Source organism: Colobus angolensis, unplaced genomic scaffold (assembly GCF_000951035.1).
Source record: "Colobus angolensis palliatus isolate OR3802 unplaced genomic scaffold, Cang.pa_1.0 Scaffold136, whole genome shotgun sequence".
Lineage (NCBI taxonomy): Eukaryota > Metazoa > Chordata > Mammalia > Primates > Cercopithecidae > Colobus > Colobus angolensis.
Window position 1 is genome coordinate 2759284 of NW_012114444.1, and position 18729 is coordinate 2778012.

The 18729-nt window shown below is 55.1% G+C and overlaps 1 protein-coding gene across 2 annotated transcripts in view; it reads right to left on the reverse strand.

Annotated features, from left to right (window-relative positions):
• CDH4 (cadherin 4, type 1, R-cadherin (retinal)) overlaps positions 1-18729 on the reverse strand; it is a 444165-nt gene that overhangs the window by 77749 nt on the left and 347687 nt on the right. For both annotated transcript variants that reach the window (XM_011934497.1, XM_011934498.1), the window contains exons 4-5: positions 11879-12034; positions 3605-3749 (exon numbers count right to left, since the gene is read on the reverse strand). In XM_011934497.1, coding sequence (XP_011789887.1) covers positions 3605-3749; positions 11879-12034 — 301 coding nt within the window. The remainder of the gene's footprint in view (positions 1-3604; positions 3750-11878; positions 12035-18729) is intronic.

Below are 18729 nucleotides of genomic sequence, written 5' to 3' on the forward strand. Positions count from 1 at the left end.
TAGCTGCTGAGTAACACGCTTTCGGCCTCCAAGGCCATGGTGGCTGCAGCAGAGGATCTCTCGGAGGAGAAAGGAGGGCGGGGTTGAAAACCGGCTGGGGAGACTCTGGAAACACATCTCAGCCAGGGGCGCTGCCACACCTGGCACTGCCAGCCCCGCCTTCACTTCCCAGTCATGGTCCCCTTGCTTGGGGAGCCCCTGGGACGGGCTCTGCATCCTGTTGACTAACAAGGCATCTCACTCTGCACCCCAACCACAAAAGGGCCCACCGCAGCGCCTGCCACACCCTCTGAGCCCAACAGAGCAGGTCAGCAGTGCCCCAGGGGATTTCATGAAGTCAGGGGGACTGGGAAAGAGTGTGGGGTGCACACAGGACCCTTGTGGATCCAGGGGAGGCTGGGGAAGAATGGGGGGTACATGAAGGATCCTCGTGGATTCCGGGGGCCTGGGGAAGAGTACAGGGTGCACACAGAACCCTTGTGGATTCTGGGGGGCTGGGGAAGAGTGTGAGATGCACACAGGACTCTTGTGGATCCCAGGGGTCTGGAGAGGAGTGTGGGGGCACACAGGACCCTCATGGATCCCAGGCCTGTACTGGCGTGCTCATGTCCCCAGATGAACTCCCCAAGAAGCTGAGTCAATATTTAACCCATCTTTCCATTTGTTTTCCATTAGAACGCACATCTGAAACCCTTCATTAGCCTGTCCTTCCAGAGAATAATGACTAATTTCTGGCGATAGTTTTTCCTTATCCCACAAAGGCACTGTGTAGAACCCTTCTATTATTGTAATTTACTGATGGAAGAGAAGAAATTGTAGAGATGATTTCCAAGTCCTGGAAAGACCGCCACTGAGAGAAGCAAGCCACGCTTTGTGTGGACTCCATCTCTCCCCGCCCTTGCCCAGGGTGACCGAGGTGGACTCGACAGCAGCACCTCCAGCTCCGTCCTGGCCTTTGCACAAAGACAGCTTATTCTGGGACCAGAAACAGACTCCCGATCCCCCAGGGGCTCTGAGAGTCCGTGGATATTTCACTCAACACAGTCCTGGAAAAGCTCAGGAGTGGTGGGAAGAAGGGCTGAAATGGACTTCTGAGGCCACGGCTCCACAATTTGCTCAGTTATCTTAATGAGCAAAGCCAGTTGTGCTTTTGGGAAGACTTTCGCTATTGATTTTTTAAAAAGTAAGACATGGGAGGTTTGATTTGTGATAGAAAGGATAGGAAAATCCAGACGCCTTTAAATAGCATCCTGGGTCTCCAGGAGAGAGGCCAGTGGTATCTGTGTGAGGAGCGTGCCTGGCCTGCTGCCCACTCCTCCACATCTGCACCCTCGCGAGGGGCTCCCGTGTCCTCAGCCGTTTTCTTTGGCTGCCTGGAGCTAATCTGCTCACCCCCTGCCTGCCCCTCAAGGGATGGCTGAGGACCAGCTAGCTGCCCATGGTTCCAGTGAGATAATGTCACATTCATTCCCTCTGGTGACACCAGACATACCCGTGTCTCATAATCCTGAAAGACAACCAATCAAGCACGCAATTCACCCTGTTCACACCGCAGCCCTGGGATGGACCAAGCGCGCAATTCACCCTGTTCACACTGCAGCCCTGGGGGCGGACCAAGCACGCAATTCACCCTGTTCACAGTGCAGCCCTGGGGGCGGACCAAGCGCGCAATTCACCCTGTTCACACTGCTGCCCTGGGGGCGGACCAAGCACGTAATTCACCCTGTTCACACTGCTGCCCTGGGGGCGGACCAAGCGCGCAATTCACCCTGTTCACACTGCAGCCCTGGGGGCGGACCAAGCGCGCAATTCACCCTGTTCACACTGCAGCCCTGGGGGCGGACCAAGCGCGCAATTCACCCTGTTCACACTGCAGCCCTGGGGGCGGACCAAGCGTGCAATTCACCCTGTTCACACTGCAGCCCTGGGGTGGACCAAGCACGCAATTCACCCTGTTCACACCGCAGCCCTGGGGGCGGACCAAGCGTGCAATTCACCCTGTTCACACCGCAGCCCTGGGGGCGGACCAAGCACGCAATTCACCCTGTTCACACTGCAGCCCTGGGGGCGGACCATGCAGACACTTCTGCAAGCAGTCATGATGAAGGCCTGCCTTCTCATCCCAGAGCCAGGATGCTGCTGACCCCTCCCTGGGGGCCTGCAGGGGTGTGTGGTGCCCCTGGGAGCTGGCCCTGGCTCTGGACTCCATGTGCTCTGGATTTCAATGCAGAAATAGCCTCCCATTTGCCCAGCACTGCCAACTTCTGTAGAGCCCAGAAGCCGTCACTTGCTGGGCACTGGCCAGGGGTGCGGCTGCTGGTGAAAATACAGGACACCCATTGAACTTGTAGTTCAGATCAGCAAGGATTACCCTCCTGGTGCAAGTCTGCCCTACATGGTGCTTGAGCCACACTTTAAAGTGCTTTGCTGTCTCTCTGAACTTCACATTTACTTGCTGTCTTGTACTTTAGGGGCAGCCCCAGCAGACGTCTCCTCAGTGACCTCCCCTCCCCTCACCGAACCCAAGCCAGGCAAAGGTTTGTCCCAAAGAGGAACCCTCTCCACCCCCCACGCAGGAGGCAGCCTCAATGGGGAGCTGCTCCCCCCACACAGAAGGCCCCTGGGGTTTGTTAACCTGCAGACCTGGGCCACCTGCACCTGGATGAGCAGGTGGAGGCTGTGCCAGCCCCGCGGGGATGTGGACACCCAGGTTCCAACCCATGTGTGCCCTGAGGCTGGAAGGTTCTGCAGGAGCTTCTCAGAGTCACCCCTTACGTTCTGGATTTGTTCTTTCACTCATTCATTTGTTCTGCAGATGCCCATCAAGGGCCTGCAATGCCAGGTGCTGGGCTGGACCCTCAATTACTGAGGGCCTGAGCCTCCTCACTGCTGGTGGGGGTCTCCCATTTCTTGGCAGTCACAGAGGGCAGAGATGCAAGGCATGACATGCTCAGCTAGGGTCCCACACATGAAAAAGTGGGCACTGCCACCTATGCCAGAGTGAAGTCTCGGGGGACAGGCTCTTAGGTCAGCTCTGAGGGGAGCAGATGGCCTCAGTCACATGGGATCGCCTCTGCAGGGGGAGTCTGGGCCTCTCTTGCTTCCCGTTTTGACTGGAACCAAATCTTACATGTAGCCGGGAGGTCTCCAGTAGCCTCCGTCCTCTGACCTCACTGCCTCCCCAGGGCCCTGGCATGTGCACCTTGCTCCCCTAGCCTCTCCGCCTGCCCAGGAGCCCATCCCAGCCCCACTCCGGGAGCTGCTCCACCTCAGGCTTCAGCTCCTAGCTCACATGCCAGCTCCACAGAGGGGCCTGCCCAGGCCCACCACTGTCCCAGGACTCCCAGCACCCGGGATTCCTTCCCAGCCTGTCAGCTCTGCTGTGGCTGCAATCGCTTCTCCCCTGTGGTCTGCACCTCCCTTGACCCTGAAGCTTGTGAGAGCAGGGGCTTTGGTGGACGCCTGCTGCACGCCTGTGTCCGCACCCAAGTCCCGTGGCACCATCCTGGTGGCGGGGGCTGAGCAGCCCTCCCCAGCCCTTGGGGCCTGTGCTGCGCCCACAGAGCCCACAGGGTCTCCAGCAAGCAAATGCTAAAGGCCTCACCTGGCTTGGAGCCCTCGTCCACGGAGCCGTTGTAGATCTGGTTGATGAACTCCGGGCGGTTGTCATTCATGTCGATGACGTAGATGTACAGGTCGATGGGGTTCTCCACCTTGTTGCCATTCATGTCCACAGCGTGGGCTCGGAGCTGGAAAGCAGCAGAGACACATCAGGGCCCGGTGGCGGGTGGGCACCCCCACTCAGCTGAGAGCGGCCCGGGACCTGCGGTGCTGGGGTGGGAGGCTGATGGCAGAGGCAGGTTAGCTATAGGGGCCGGGGGGCTTTGGGCACGTGGTGGAATTCTCCGAGCCTCAGCTCCCTCCTCTGCAGAAACGGGGGTCGGGAGACTGCAGAGTGGAGCAATGCGCAGAGCTGGAAGCCAGCATAACCCCCCAACACCCCATGGTCAGGCCCACCCAGGACCTCCCATGCCTGTCTGACTGTTCTGTGAGCCACCGACTGTTCTGATCAGATGTCTGGAGCAGGACGGGGGTCATGTCCACCCAAAGTGGCAACAGGAAAGGCGTTTGTGCCTAACTGGGTGGGGGGCTTAACTCCTGCTACTGTGAGGTTAGTCCCCAGGAGAGATGGGGAGGAGACAGGCCAGGGTGTGCAGAGAGGTCAGAGCTGGAGCTAGGAATTGGGTGCATTTGGGTGTCCACTGAGAGTCCAGCCCGGACAAGTTCCAGGCTCCTCTGCGTCTGCGTGCCCTGTCAGCTCTTGGACACAGCAGGGGAACATGGGTGGTGGGGGGATCCATGCAGAGGCGGGGCTGGGAGGCCAGTGTGGAGCTCCCGGGAATGTCACAGGAACTGCCTTCGAGGTGAAAAGGGAAGAGCTGAACCTGGGCTGGAAGGTTCTGCAGGAGCTTCTCAGAGTCACCCCTGAAGTTCTGGATTTGTTCTTTCATTCATTTGTTCTGCAGATGCCCATCAAGGGCCTGCAATGCCAGGTGCTGGGCTGGACCCTCGATTACTGTGCACTGAAGGCAGTGTGGCTGCCCTGGAGCTTCCATCCGAGGGACAACGGACACCAGGGAGAGAAGAAGCCATCAGTGGCTGTGGTGGCCGCCAGGGAGGCCTCTCAGAGGAGGGGCTGCTTGAGCTGAGACCTCAAGAACAGGCCAAGGCAGAGGACACGGAGAGGCTGGGCACTGCCGCAGGCGAGGGGGCTGCTGAGGGGTTGCCGGAGAGTGGAAAGGGTATGTCTGAGGCCTCTCCACCCAGAGCTGGACGGGGATCCACAGGTGTCCTCAGCTCACATCTTTCTGCCAAAACCCCACATCACGCTTGAAGTTGGACACAGCAGACCTCACTCAAGGTATTTGCAGCAAAACGTCATCAAGCCCAGGGTGGCCGGGAGAGGAGCCCCATGCCGGACGGGTCTCCACATCATCCCCCTGGTGGCCTGCCTCACATGGCCGCTCCCACTCCCACGACCTCGGGGGAACGGGGTGAACCCTGCATTCCACGCCTGCCCCAGGGAAACCTGGGAGCTAACTGTGTCCGTGCCCGCACCGGTGTTTTGGTTGGGTTCCAACAATCCAGAGTGGAATTTTACCCGCTACGTGGCATGTTTAAGGAAGATCTAGAGGCTGGCTTTACCCAAGGAGGCAATCTGCCCTGTAGTAAGGAGACAAACTAGGCCTGACTCGTGGAGGAACTGCAGACTGCCACGCGAGATGTGACCGCACGCACGCTGAGTCAGTTTTACGTATCCTGTTTAAACAGCCTGAAGTGCTGTGTGGTTGTCGTATCAGGCTGCTCCCGCCCCGTCGCGGGCAGACTCCTCCATCCCCGAGCCGTCTGCACCTCTGTCCTGACGCGCTTCCCACACACCCAAAGGTCACAAGCCTCGGGAAAAAAGTAATTCTGAGCTAAAATTAAAGTTATTATCTCCCAACTAAAGCAGTTTCAGGTGCTATCTGGAGCAGCAGGAGCAGCGCGAGTGCAGATAACAAGGAAATACCGCCTCTGCCCACGGCCTGTGTCCTCCTTGTCCTGCAACTCCTGCTGGAAATCTCCCCTGCCCATCTCCCAGACTGGGCACACGCAGGGCGGGCCTGAGAGAGGTGATCTCGCCGCGGCGGTGGAGGAAACAGGCAAACACGGGTGGAGGAGTCCTCCGAGCGCTCTGCAACCTGCAAATCCAAGGGTCAGGCGCAGCGCATTTCCTCCAACATTTTGAATAGGACATTTTTCTATCCTCGTTCTGGGAGACAAGATTAGGAAATATTAATATGTGGGCATGGTCTGGCCTTGGGGTGGGAAGGCGCTTGGGGGAAATGTGGCTGTTGACAGATGAATGTCCAGATGTATGTGGGATCTAATTCTCCTGCCTCTTGGCTGTTCTCTCTTCTTCGTATTTTTTTTTTTTTTTTTTTGAGATGGAGTCTCTCTCTGTGGCCCAGGCTGGAGTGCAGTGGGCGATCTCGGTTCGCTGCAAGCTCCGCCTGCCGGGTTCATGCCGTTCTCCTGCCTCAGCCTCCCGAGTAGCTGGAACTACAGGCGCCCGCCACCACGCCTGGCTAATTTTTTGTATTTTTAGTAGAGATGGGCTTTCACCGTGTTAGCCAAGATGGTCTCAATCTCCTGACCTCGTGATCTGCCTGACTCGGCCTTCCAAAGTGCTGGGATTACAGGCATGAGCCACCACGCCCCGCCTCTTCTTTGTGTCTTAATTGTGGGTGCAGGTTCCCTCCAAGGAGTATGGAACTGGGAACAGTCCATGGGGGCCTTGGAAGTGGCTGAGGGGTGCAGGTGTTGGAGACTTTCTTCATCGGTGACGTCGGCAGCCAACACGCACGGTGCATTTGCTCAGGGCCAGGCAGAGCTGTAAGAACCTGATACACATTAACTCCAGTTTCCATCGGAATCTGTGAGATTGGCATTGTCTTGGTCGCTATCTTACAGAGGAGGAAACTGAGGCTCAGGGAGGTGAGAAAGCTCTCGGAAGATGACAGCACGTGGCTGGGTGAGCTAGTGTGTCCGACTGACGGAATCCTTCAAGGAATCTTCTGGAGCATCGCCCAGCAAAGCTATCAGTGAGTACTCGCGCGTGTCGTGTGTTTGAATGTTTACAGGCTGGCTTCAGGGTGACACGTGTCACAGTCTTCAGTATACTCAGGCGCGGGATGCATCCTCCCCACCCTCAGCCCACAGAGCTGGGTGGAAAATGGAACAGGATCAAAGGATACTGGGGAGGCAGGAGAAACTCTAAGATGGCCCCAAGGATGTCAGGTGCTGGTCCCAGATGTGAAGACAGATGAGTTCCCTCCCCACTGGGCTACGTTTTTGACCTTAAGACAGGGCTGGGTAGGCGCCATCCAACCACACGGGCCTTCGAAAGCGGAGCATTCCCCAGCTGCAGGCGGGAGAGAGGAGCATATGGGCATCCCATGGACCTTGCTGGGTGACAGTGGAGGGGACACGTGCCGAGGATGCAGGTGTCCTTCGGGGTGACTGTGGCCCCCCGAACAGCCAGCAAGGACGTGGAGACCTCAGTCCTGCAACCACAAGGATCTGGACCTGCCGCAGCCCCAGTGAGCCTGGAGGTAGGTCCTCCCCAGGGCTGGGGGAGTGCCCAGGCTGGCTGGCGCTTTGATTTTGGCCTGGTGAGACCCTGAGCAGAAACACAAGCCAAGCCCACCTTGACTTCTGACCTACAGCACGGTGAACTCATAGGGCGTGGTTTCAGCCACTAAGTTTGTGCCGACGTGTTACACAGCGCAGAGAACACACCCCTGCTGGCTGGCACAGCTGGCACAGCTGCCCCCAAAGACCCTGGTGGGCGTCCTGCAAGGTGGAAATCCAGAGTTGGATTCACAGTGGAGTCTGATGAGGACTGTGATGCCTGCAGGGAGGGGCTTCCTTCTCCAGGGAAGGGCAGGGAAGCCGGGCACCCCCACGGCCTCCATCTCGGTAAGACAGAGAGATTAGCTACACGTGGAACTCGAGGCCTTCATTCCAGAATTTGGCAGATGATGTAGTTTCTTCTCCAGTCTGGGCCCTGCATCTCCTGCTGACTCTGCTGTCCCTACAAGGGTGAGGAGGCTGGAGCCCGGCCAGATCTCAGGGCTCACCATTCCTCACCTTGAAAATGGGAAATGAGGATGATAAAACTGATGATCTCCACGAGCTTGCTCCTAGAACCTGGTGTGCAGGAGGCACTGAGAGATGCTGGCAATGTGGGATGACTGCATTTCTCATCTTCTAAGCGGGGAGAAAACCACGAAGCCTCATGGCTGAGGCAGGAAACAGACAGGAACATGGGCCGGTGGCTCACGCCTGCAGTCCCAGCACTTTGGGAGGCATAGTTGGAGACCAGCCTGGCCAACATGGCAAAACCCGTCTCTACTAAAAATACAGAAAAATTAGCTGGGCGTGGTGGCAGGTGCCTGTAGTTCCAGCTGCCCGGGAGCGGAGGCAGGAGAATCGCTCGAACCTGTGAGGCGGAGGTTGCAGTGAGCTGAGATAGTACCACTGCACTCCAGCCTGGCTGACGAAGTGAGACTCTGTCTCAAAAAAAAAAAAAAAAAAATCCCAGCTACTTGGAAGGCTGAGGTGGGAGGATTCCTTAAGCCTGGGAGGTTGAGGCTGCAGTGAGCTGAGATTGTGCCACTGCATTCCAGCCTCAGTGACAGAGCGAGACCCTGTCTCAAAAAACAAACAAAATAAAAACAAGAGAAGGGAAGGGAACATGTGTGCAAAAGAGTCTGCGCAGTGGCAAGCCATGAGGGTGCTGGGGCAGGCTGCAAAAGAAAAAAGAAGGGAAGGGAACATGTGTGCAAAAGTGTCTGCAGTGGCAGGCCACGAGGGTGGCTGGGGCAGGTGGGTCTGTCTTCACCAGCAGCCCCCCCCACCCCTAGCCTGGGCTCCCTCATCTTCCTCTATGGCCAGCTCAGGTGGGGAGTGCGGGGGGCCTCAGTGCATCCGTGATGAGGGACAGGAGTCTTTGGGGGCATCTCAGCTTCCCCTACAGGTGTGGGACCCAGGTTCCTGGTCCCCACCAGCCTGTGACCCCCATCTTTCTGGGGGTTTGCTGCAGGACCATCTACAGAGGCACCACGCCTTTCCTGGGTAGAGCCTGGTGCTGAGCAAGGCTGTTCATATGCATCAGGCAGAAATAATAAACAGATGAATGGAGATGTGTGACGTGGTTTGGATGCTCTGTCCCCTCCAGATCTCATGTTGAAATGTGCCCTCCAGTGTTGGAGGCGGGCCTGGTGGGAGGTGTTTGGGTCATGGGGGTGGATCCCTTGTCAATGGCTCGGTGCTGCCCCTGGTGGTAATGTGTGAGTCCTTGCTCTGAGTGCACTCCAGGGCCAGTTGTTTAAAGAGCTTGGCACTTCCGTCCCTCTCTCTCTCTTACTCCCGCCACGTGGGACGTCTGCTCCCCTGCGCTTTCTCCCATGAGTGGAAGCTTCCTGAGGCCTCCCCAGAAGCAGATGCCGGCGCCACACTTCCTGTACAGCCTGCAGAACCGTAAGTCAAATAAACCTCTTTTCTCTCTATATCACGCAGCCTCAGGTATTTCTTTACAGCAATACGAAAGGGCTAACACAGCGTGTTTGCACCATATGTTTACACAGCGTGTTTGCACCACATGTTTACACAGCGTGTTTGCACCACATGTTTACACAGCGTGTTTGCACCACATGTTTACACAGTGTGTTTACATGGCATGGCAGGAGATGGTGGGGGCGCTGGATTCCTCCCCAGTGCCAGCCACTGTCTCTGCACATGGTGGGTTGGAAATTTCTCCCTGTGCATGAGAGGAGGGCCTTGGGAATGAATCACAGAGGGATGGGTGACCCAGATCCCTGGAGTGCCCATTTCCAACCTCTGGCTCTGCACACCTGGACCCCTGCTGTGGGCAGAGCTCCCAGGCTGGGTTGCAGGCTGTGCCTCAGGCTTCAAGGTGCACGGAGGGGGCACTGTCCAGTGGTGGCCCTGGAGGTCCCTGTCCCCTAGCCGTGCTGTGTGCAGAGGTAGCTGAGCCCTGAAACCTTCTCTGGGGAGTCGGTGGGAATGCCGAGGCTGCCTCTGGTGAGAATCCATGGAGGAGACACAGCTCATCGGGGATGCTGCAGGGAGGGCCAGCTCTGAGCTCCACATTTCCAGGAGGAATTGCAAGATGAAATGGAAGGAAGATGCTTCCTGCTGATGCAGGTCACCCAGGAATCCCTGTGCTTTCAGCAAGTGCTGGGCCCTGAGTCCTCCTGCAACAGGCACCTGGCAGCCCTACAGCACTCCTGGTGCCCCTCAGATGCCCCAGCCAGCACCCACAGGCTGCATCTGCGATGCCACACCAGGGAGAAGCGGGCTGACCCAGCTCCAAGTCTGCCTTGGTTAAAAAAACAACAGACAGAAACACGTGTCAGGGACTCACGGAGCTGAAGGATTGGCTCCCCCTGCCCCACATCTAGATCTGGCAAGACTCGAGTCAAGTCTCTGTCTCTGAATCTGTTTCTCACAGTCAGTCTCTCTATTTATTTCTGTCTCTATGTCTCTGTCTCTGTATTTCCTGTGTCTCTCTTCTCTGTCTCCTATGTCTCTCTCTGTGTCTCTGTCTCCCTCTCTGTCTCTGTATCTCTATCTCTGTGTGCATGCATCTGTGTCTCTCCCTAAGTCCTTGGTCTGTAGCTATTTCTTGTCCGTAAGGGCTGTTGAGTTCCGATTCCTGAGCCTGTTGTAGACGCGTGTTGACGGCAGCCCAAAGCCCGTTGTGGGAGCCAGCAGCCATGCTGAGGGCCTGTCTCTTGCTGCACAGTCTGTGGGCATCAGCTGGAGTCTGGTTGGTTCTGTGGTTCTGCCCCGGCCACTCCTGGAGGGCCCAGCACACGAGGCCCAGGCACTGTCAATCAGGTCTCCCCAACACCCAGCCAAGGCGTGAGCCTTCCCAGGAGGCAGGCCTGAGGGACTGATAAGGCCCCAGTGCAGACCAGGGTTAGGGCAACCACCTCCCAAGTGGGCTCCCCAGGATCCATCCAGCTCCGCCCCTGCTTCAGATGGTGCCTTAGGGGCTATCAGGGAGGACCCTGTGGCCAACAGCGAAACTGACCTTCTCCCATCAACACCCTCCCTTCTCTGAATGCTTAGTGAGTCCCCCAAAGGCCAGGCTCTGTTCTTGGCCCTGAGATCTGGCGTAGACAAGCTGGAGGATTCCCTGCCCCTGTGCAGCCTCCTTCTAGTGCGAGATGGAAAGAATGAACCCCAAAACAAATAGTTGCAGATGTGAGAAGCTGCAGGGTTGGGCTCTGTTTGGTGCCACTGGCTGAAGCCCAGTGAAGGTAGAGCTGAGCAAGGTGACACTGTCAGGCAGGGCCGAGTCTTCCATGGTTGTTCCCGAGTTACTATGGAGGAGCACACGGCCCTGACAGCACGGGCTCGTGCTGAACGCTTCACCGGCATTAACCCTGGAGTCCTCAGAACAAACCCATGAGAAGGAACAGGGACTGAGGCCAGGAGAGGCGACATCATTTGCCCAAAAGCTCACACCTGGCCAGGGGCAGGTCTGCGTGTGACCCTCATGATCTGGCTCCAGCCTGTTCTGCGCTGCTGGTGCGGCCTTCACCTACACACGATGGACAGCCCTGGACCCTGAGGTGGAGGCATGTGCACCTGCCACTGCTTTCACTGCGGCCCAGGCCCCCTCCTCTCAGCCAGGGTCAGTTCAGCCTGGGAGGAGAGGGCCTGCCCCCTGGAAGCTGAGGCCGCAGCCCCACCTCTTTCCGTGCACAGCCCGTGACAGGGAACAAGCGCAGCTCTCCTTTAAGAGGCTCTTGCTGCCGCGAGAGATGTCGGAGGAAATGAAAAGCCTGCAGGACGCATGTCCCAGTCTGGAGAGGGTAGGAGGGACAATGGGCTGTGCTTTGGAGAAAGGGGCCAAGGGCAGCATGAGGTGCCCCGAGGGAGCATTGCAGCTCCCTGACTCCCTGCCCCGCAGAGCTGTCCAAAGCAGAAGACCATGTGGATGGAGGCCTTTTGGACCAGTGGTTCTCCCAGTGTGGGCCCAGGCCTGACTTGCATCCTGGGGAGTATGTGAAATGCAGTTTCCCAGGCCCGCCCTGGGCCCACCCTGCTGCATTAGAGACGGGGGACAGTGCCCAGCAACCTGGGCTTTCCCCAGCTTCCCAGGATTCTGCTCCAGGCCAAAGTTGGAGCACTGCCTGTAGAATTAGATCAGGCAGGGCCCTGCTGGGGGCACCTGCCAAGGCCTGGTGGGGCTGAGATCGCCACCCCAGGGCCCGGTTCCCACCTGGGTGTGGACACTCACGTGGTAAGAGGCGTGCTCCTCCCGGTCCATGGGCCGTGTGACGTACATCCGGCCGGACATGGAGTCAATGCTGAAGACCTCCATGGGGGGCTGGTCGGCGCCCACTCCCGTGATGCTGTACCGGATGGGGATGTCATTGTCTTTGTCGGACCGGATCTGAAAGGCAGGAGCAAAGCGAGAAGAGGTCAGCCTGTGGTGAGGTGAGGCCCGGGGCCCTACCTCTGACGTTCATCCCCTCACATGAGTTCCTCAAGCTCGACCATTTTGAGGTACGATGGGGACCACAGCTGATCTGTCGTCCACTTTGGGAACTGGAAGGACGATCGACGGTCAGGGTTTTACTGAGAGCTGCCGACTGCAGGTCCAGGGCCCATCAGTAACAGGGAAGGGCAGGTCTAATGTTCCGAGTTCAGCAAACACACCGAGAACTCGGGACGCCTGGCAGACACCCTCAGCACAGGTGAAAACAATGGAAATGATGGTATAAAACGGCCTCATGTTCTCACGTCAAACCCAGGACGAGACACAGGCAAGAAAACGAGCAACCTCCATAGTGAGAGGAAAGACTAGGACCCAATGCATGTGTGCCCCAGCCTTTCTAATTGTTTAGAAAACAATGTAATGATGGTTATCTGGGTCCCAAGTCCAAAGTAAGCTAGACAAGGTTGCGAACTGGGGGAGGAAATGGAAGGACACAGGCAGACACGAAACTCTGAGTGTTACTTGGGATGGGGAAAGGTTAGGCAAAGGCTTCATTTTGTTTTTGAGCAGAGAGTGAGATTCACACCAGTTCTGGAGAAACAGAAAGGACCCTGGTAGCATCAAAAACAAGATGCACGTCTTTCACTCAGTTGAGGTGAAACCTCCTGTAGTGAGGAGGGGACGTGGTGGTCACCAGCCCCCCACAGGTGAGCGGCGCCTCCCAGAGCCTGGGGGGGTCCCTCAGGGAAGTGGGGAGAGGCCACGGGGATTTGAAAGGTGAAATTGAGAAGGTGGAATGAATGGATTTGCATTCAACTTTGAGCATGTCTTTAGAACACACTACTTTTTATCTCAAAGTCCACAGGACCATCACATTTCATAATACAGTGGGCCGCAGTGAACACCCCAAAAATACCCCCAAAACAAAATGGAACAGGACTCTTTTCTTTTTTCTTTTTTTTTTTTAGAGACAGGTCTTACTCTGTCACCCAGGCTGGAGTGCCATGGGGCAATCATAGCTCACTGCAGCCTTGGCCTCCTGTGCCCAAGCCATCCTCCCACCTCAGCCCGGAGCAGCTGGGATTACAGGTGCCGGCAACCACGCCCAGCTGACTTCTGAAATTCTTTTGTACAGACAAGGTCTCACTATGTTTCCCAGGCTGGTCTCGAACTTCTGGCTTTAAGCAATCCTCCCACCTGGGCCTCCCAAAGCGCTGGGATTACAGGTGTGAGCTGCCGCATTCGGCCTGACTAGGACCTTCAACTGAAATGATGCAATTAAAAGTTAATAATAAAACTGAAAAAAGACCTTTTGGAAACTTGAATGATGCTGCAAAATAACCATTGGGTCAACAGGAACCAAAGCTATTTTTAGAGGCTTTTAAAAATATTTCTTTTGTTTAATAATAATATAACTATGTGACTGTGATACAGTGAAACCCAGAGATTGAGTCCCTGCAGACCCATAACCTTGAATGTTTTCATAATCAAAATGGAATGACAGCCAATGAACCAAGCGCTCAACCCCACAAGGAAAGGAACAAGAAAGCAGGAAGCAGCAGACACCAAAGTCATCAATAAATATGACACAGAAAGAATTTGAAAACAGAAAAATCGGGACAACGATAGATTCCAGAGCTGTAGTTAGGTGAAAAGTCCTCAGGAAACTGCTGCGTCTTTGATAAACGTCAGAGAAAAAAGATAAGACTTTTTTTAAAGCATTTTCTTTGCTATATGTTATGCAAGCACAGGTGAGAATTGTTATGAAATTGATTATTTTTTGAGAAAATATACAATTTTAAACTTGACTAGCAGAGAACACACACCTGGAGATACCGTATGACTTCAGGAAATTCCTCCTAAAAGAGCTCAAGACAGGTCAGCTTGCCCTGGAATTTCTGGAAACCTTTCCAGAGCAGAGAACAAGAGAGAAAAAGCAGCCCCCTCGATTTCATGAAGCTCGCAGACCTTGAAGTGCAGATGCTTTCTGAATTCTGATGACACACAGCGTGACCACTGCAACCGCGCCACGTGTGGCCTAGGTGTCACACCCAGCAGATGCCAGTGAGCAGATGCAGCAGCGACTTCCAAGCCTGCTTTATCGTGCCTGAGTAGCCCTTATCTCAGAGACAGAGGGCTGGCTTCTCACCAGGCATCTCATCTCCGCGGCATGATGACAATCATAGGTTAGCCTTCGGAGAGGCTCAAAGCACGTTTGATAGAGTATCCCTTCCAGCTTAATTCGTATCAAAGAAAGCAAGTCATCCCCTGGAAAAACTCCAATTGGTAGAGAATTCAGCCTGATGGAGAACATCTTTCTTTTTTTTTTTTTTTTTTGAGACAGAGTCTCGCTCTCTCGCCCAGGCTGGAGTGCAGTGGCGCGATCTCCACTCACTGCAAGCTCCGCCTCCCGGGTTTACGCCATTCAGCCTCCCCTGTAGCTGGGACTACAGGCGCCTGCCACCATGCCCAGCTAATTTTTGTATTTTTAGTAGAGACGGGGTTTCACTGTGTTAGCCAGGATGGTCTTGATCTCCTGACCTCGTGATCTACCCGTCTCGGCCTCCCAAAGTGCTGGGATTACAGGTGTGAGCCACCACGCCCGGCCTGAGAACATCTTTCTTAAACCAGCATTTAGCATTTGCACACCAGAGCTGTTTCTATGTGCAGAAGTGCGGTGCCTGGCACATCGACCACCCCAAGACTGTTTCATGTCGTAATAGCAAAAAAGCTGTTTTCTGTATAGGAAGAAGGAGATGCTGTTTCCATCATAAAGGCGCCATGGGGGTCAGTGCCAATGGGGGGCTGCTCATGTGCTGGGAGACACCGCCAGGAGAGGAGGCCTGCAGGCCCGTGGTGCGCGCGTGCATGCGCGCACACACACACACACTCCTGTGCACATGTGCACGCACACTCACACACACTCCTGTGCACATGTGCACACACTCCTGTGCACATGTGCACACTCACACACACTCCTGTGCACATGTGCACACACCCGTAGTCTGTGAGGAGCATCTTTGTTCCGCCCCTGCAATGCAGCTCCTTACTTTCCCATGATCAGGTAGGGCCCTTTTCCGGCTCTGCCCTGAGCCGCACACACCAAGCAGGGCTTCCGAGACAGTGACTGAGGGAAGGGCAGGTCTGGGCCCCTCAGCGGTCGACAGGAAAAGCCTCTGACGAAGCCTTAATCACCCCTCCCTCTACTGCCCAAGGCCACCAGCAACAGTATCCCTGCAGGCCTTCCATGGGCAAGGCCCATCTCTTCTCCACCCATGGAGAGTTTTCACCAAGTTTGGTCACCAGGGTATACGGGGCAACGTCTAGATAGAGGGGAGGAACCCCCCTTCCTGTCCCCTCCAACGACTTGTCCCTTGGCCGGGGGGAGAAAGGTTAAGAAAACACGTTCCCAGGAGAGCAGGCAGCTGAGGTGGAGTACGGAGCCCACCCATCCTGCCGTCCTGGAGCCCGGGGCTTCTCCGACGGCTGATGGGTATGGACGCTGCTTTGGCTTCGGGTAAGGGGAAGTGCACTTGGAGCACACAGTAGGCCCTCGAGTGGCTGAGTGGCACTGGGCTGACGAGAACACATGGAGCCAGGTCCAGTCTTCTGGAGGCAAGGGACGGGGAGGCAAGGATGGATCGTAGGCATGAGGGATGGGGTCTGCAGCAGCCTGAGGGATGGATCATAGATCCACTGTGTACTACTGCTGGTTTGGACGAACGAATCCCTCTTCCATAGGGAAATTTAATGAGGAGACTGCTGAAAAAAAATCCACCACCTATTTAAAGAGAGTTTTTTTTTTTTCAAGGAAAGCTCATTACGTTTTGGCCATCAGGCCACATTTGCTTATTCTCCAGGCCCGTTTGCCGGCCTCTGAAATACGGCGGGCAGCGAGCGGCTGCGGGTGGTGTGCGTCTAGGGGCTCTGAGCATCGGCTCTCAAAATGCTCTGAATTCTCCACAGTTTACCATATTAAAAAGAAATACTGTGCGAGTGAATCCACCAGGTCAGGGGAGAGCAGTTTTCCCCTTGATTTGTGTCTGGCAGATGAGAAAGACACCGCAGAAGCCCACGATGGGCCGTGAGGAGAGAGCACAGACGGGGCCTCCGCCACGCCGACCGCCTTAGGATGCCACCGAGACCCACGCGCTTCCGCATTTGTTATTAGAGGACAGAACAGATGGTGAGAGGTTAGTTTAAAGTGATGTCTACATTAAAATAACTTATGGGCTCCACAATAGTGTTCACCCAGGGACTTCTGCTTGGAAGGCTGGTTCTCGTCCTCAGAAATGGCTGGATGACGTGAAAAGTTCTGGCAGAGTCTCCCCCAGGGAGGAGGATTTGCCTGATTTCAAATGAACTTGAAACTGGAGAAAAGTCACCCTGTGTGGTTTTGAATCGCAGACACCTTGGAGGTGGAGTCCCTAAGCTTTCAAGGGCGGAAGCTGGGGAGAGAGTTACACCACCCAGATTCCGGGGCAGGGAGAGACCCACCCATCCGGAAGGCCCCTGCACCAGGTCCTCTTGCCAGACAGAGCTGTCCCCGTGCACGTGCACGGTCGGGAAGGTCTCTCTTGTCAGCTCACAGACGAAAACAGACACTCTCAGAATTAGGGCTTTTCCCACGAGTGACACCCCCTCAAGTTGTTGTTGTACATCAGGATAAGATTGCAGGGGAGAGAAAGGTCTGGGAGACCCCTTGGGGCACTGGGCAAGGAAGGCCTTGGAGAAAGTCAGGGTCAGAGTGAGTCAGTTTGGTCTTGACCATTGCCTCGCACAGCCCTGGACACACACAGCATGCACACAAATGCACAGACATGTACACAACACACACAAACACACATACACACACTACACCCATACACACCACACAAGCACACACTACACCCATACACAAACACACATTCATGTACACATACATACGCACACAACACACGTACACAAACACATAATACAAATACACATGCTTACACACGACACACATACATGTACACACAAGCATACACAACACATATACTATACACATGTACACACAACACAAACACACTAAATACACAAACACATAAACACACAACACGCAAATACACAATACACACACAGACACTATGCACACAAACACACCAACATGTACACATGACACACACAGACATGCATACACAGTACACACACTCAATATACAAACATACACAAACACATACACAAACGCCACACACACGCACATATGCACACACACAATACACATACACAAGCACATACAAACACACATACAAACACATGCACACATAACACACAATACACACACATACACTCAACACACATACATGCACACACATGCACACAGTGCACCCATACACACATACCACACACACATTCAATACATACAAACATACACAAACACAAATATACATACGCACGAATACACACACACAGAACACAATACACACGCGCACACACACACTCCCCCACACATACCCGGTGGGATATCCTTTCAGAATGGGAAGGGGTGGTGGGAAGGGGTGGCATGGGCCTTTGCCCTGCCACTCATCAAGCCTCCCTTGGTTCCTGTCCCAGCATTTTATTTTTTTTTTATTTTTATTTTTTTTTGAGACGGAGTCTCGCTCTGTCGCCCAGGCTGGAGTGTGGTGGCCGGATCTCAGCTCACTGCAAGCTCCCCCTCCGGGGTTTATGCCATTCTCCTGCCTCAGCCTCCCGAGTAGCTGGGACTACAGGCGCCCGCCACCTCGCCCGGCTAGTTTTTTTGTATTTTTAATAGAGACGGGGTTTCACCGTGTTAGCCAGGATGGTCTCGATCTCCTGACCTCGTGATCCGCCCATCTCGGCCTCCCAAAGTGCTGGGATTACAGGCTTGAGCCACTGCGTCCGGCCCCTGTCCCAGCATTTAAAAGATGCTTTTAAAATCTTCTGGATCAAGTTCTTCCAGCAGGATGTAATTCCTTAGCGAAGTGTTTCAGCTTTCTCCTTCTATGATATTAAGCCCAGAGATGTTTCCAGGAAAACAGATCGCAGGCCCTCGCCTTTGCAGCCTGTTGGGGGTTCTGAGCTGCCTGGAGCAGTTCCCCTCTCTCTGTCGAGTAAAAGCTCTGGATGGTGTCAGCAGGTGCCGTGGCCGTCCTGCCCCATCCCAAAGGCACAGGACCCAGGCAGGCGGACTTGCACTTGGCCTGCTGAGACAGGCAATTTCTTTTCTTTTCTTTTCCTTTCTTCTCTTCTTTCTCTCTCTCTCTCTTTCTTTTTCTTTCTTTCCTTCCTCCCTTCCTCCTTCCCTCCCTCCCTCCCTGATAGGGTGTCACTCTGTCACCCAGGCTGGAGTGCAGCGGTGCGATCTTGGTTCAATGCAACCTCCACCTCCTGGGTTCAAGTGATTCTCCTGCCTCAGCCTCCGAAGTAGCTGGGACTACAGGCACCATCCCCCCCCCACCACACCCAACTAATTTTTGTATTTTTAGTAGAGATGGGGTTTCACCATGTTGCCCAGGCTGGTCTTGAGCTTCCCAGCCTCAGGTGATCTGCTCACCTCAGTCTCCCAAAGTACTGGGATTACAGGTGTGAGCCACCACGCCCAGCCAAGAGAGGCCATTTTCTTTTAGGATCTGAGTCTCATGGGAGCCTGGAGGGAAGAAGGCGAC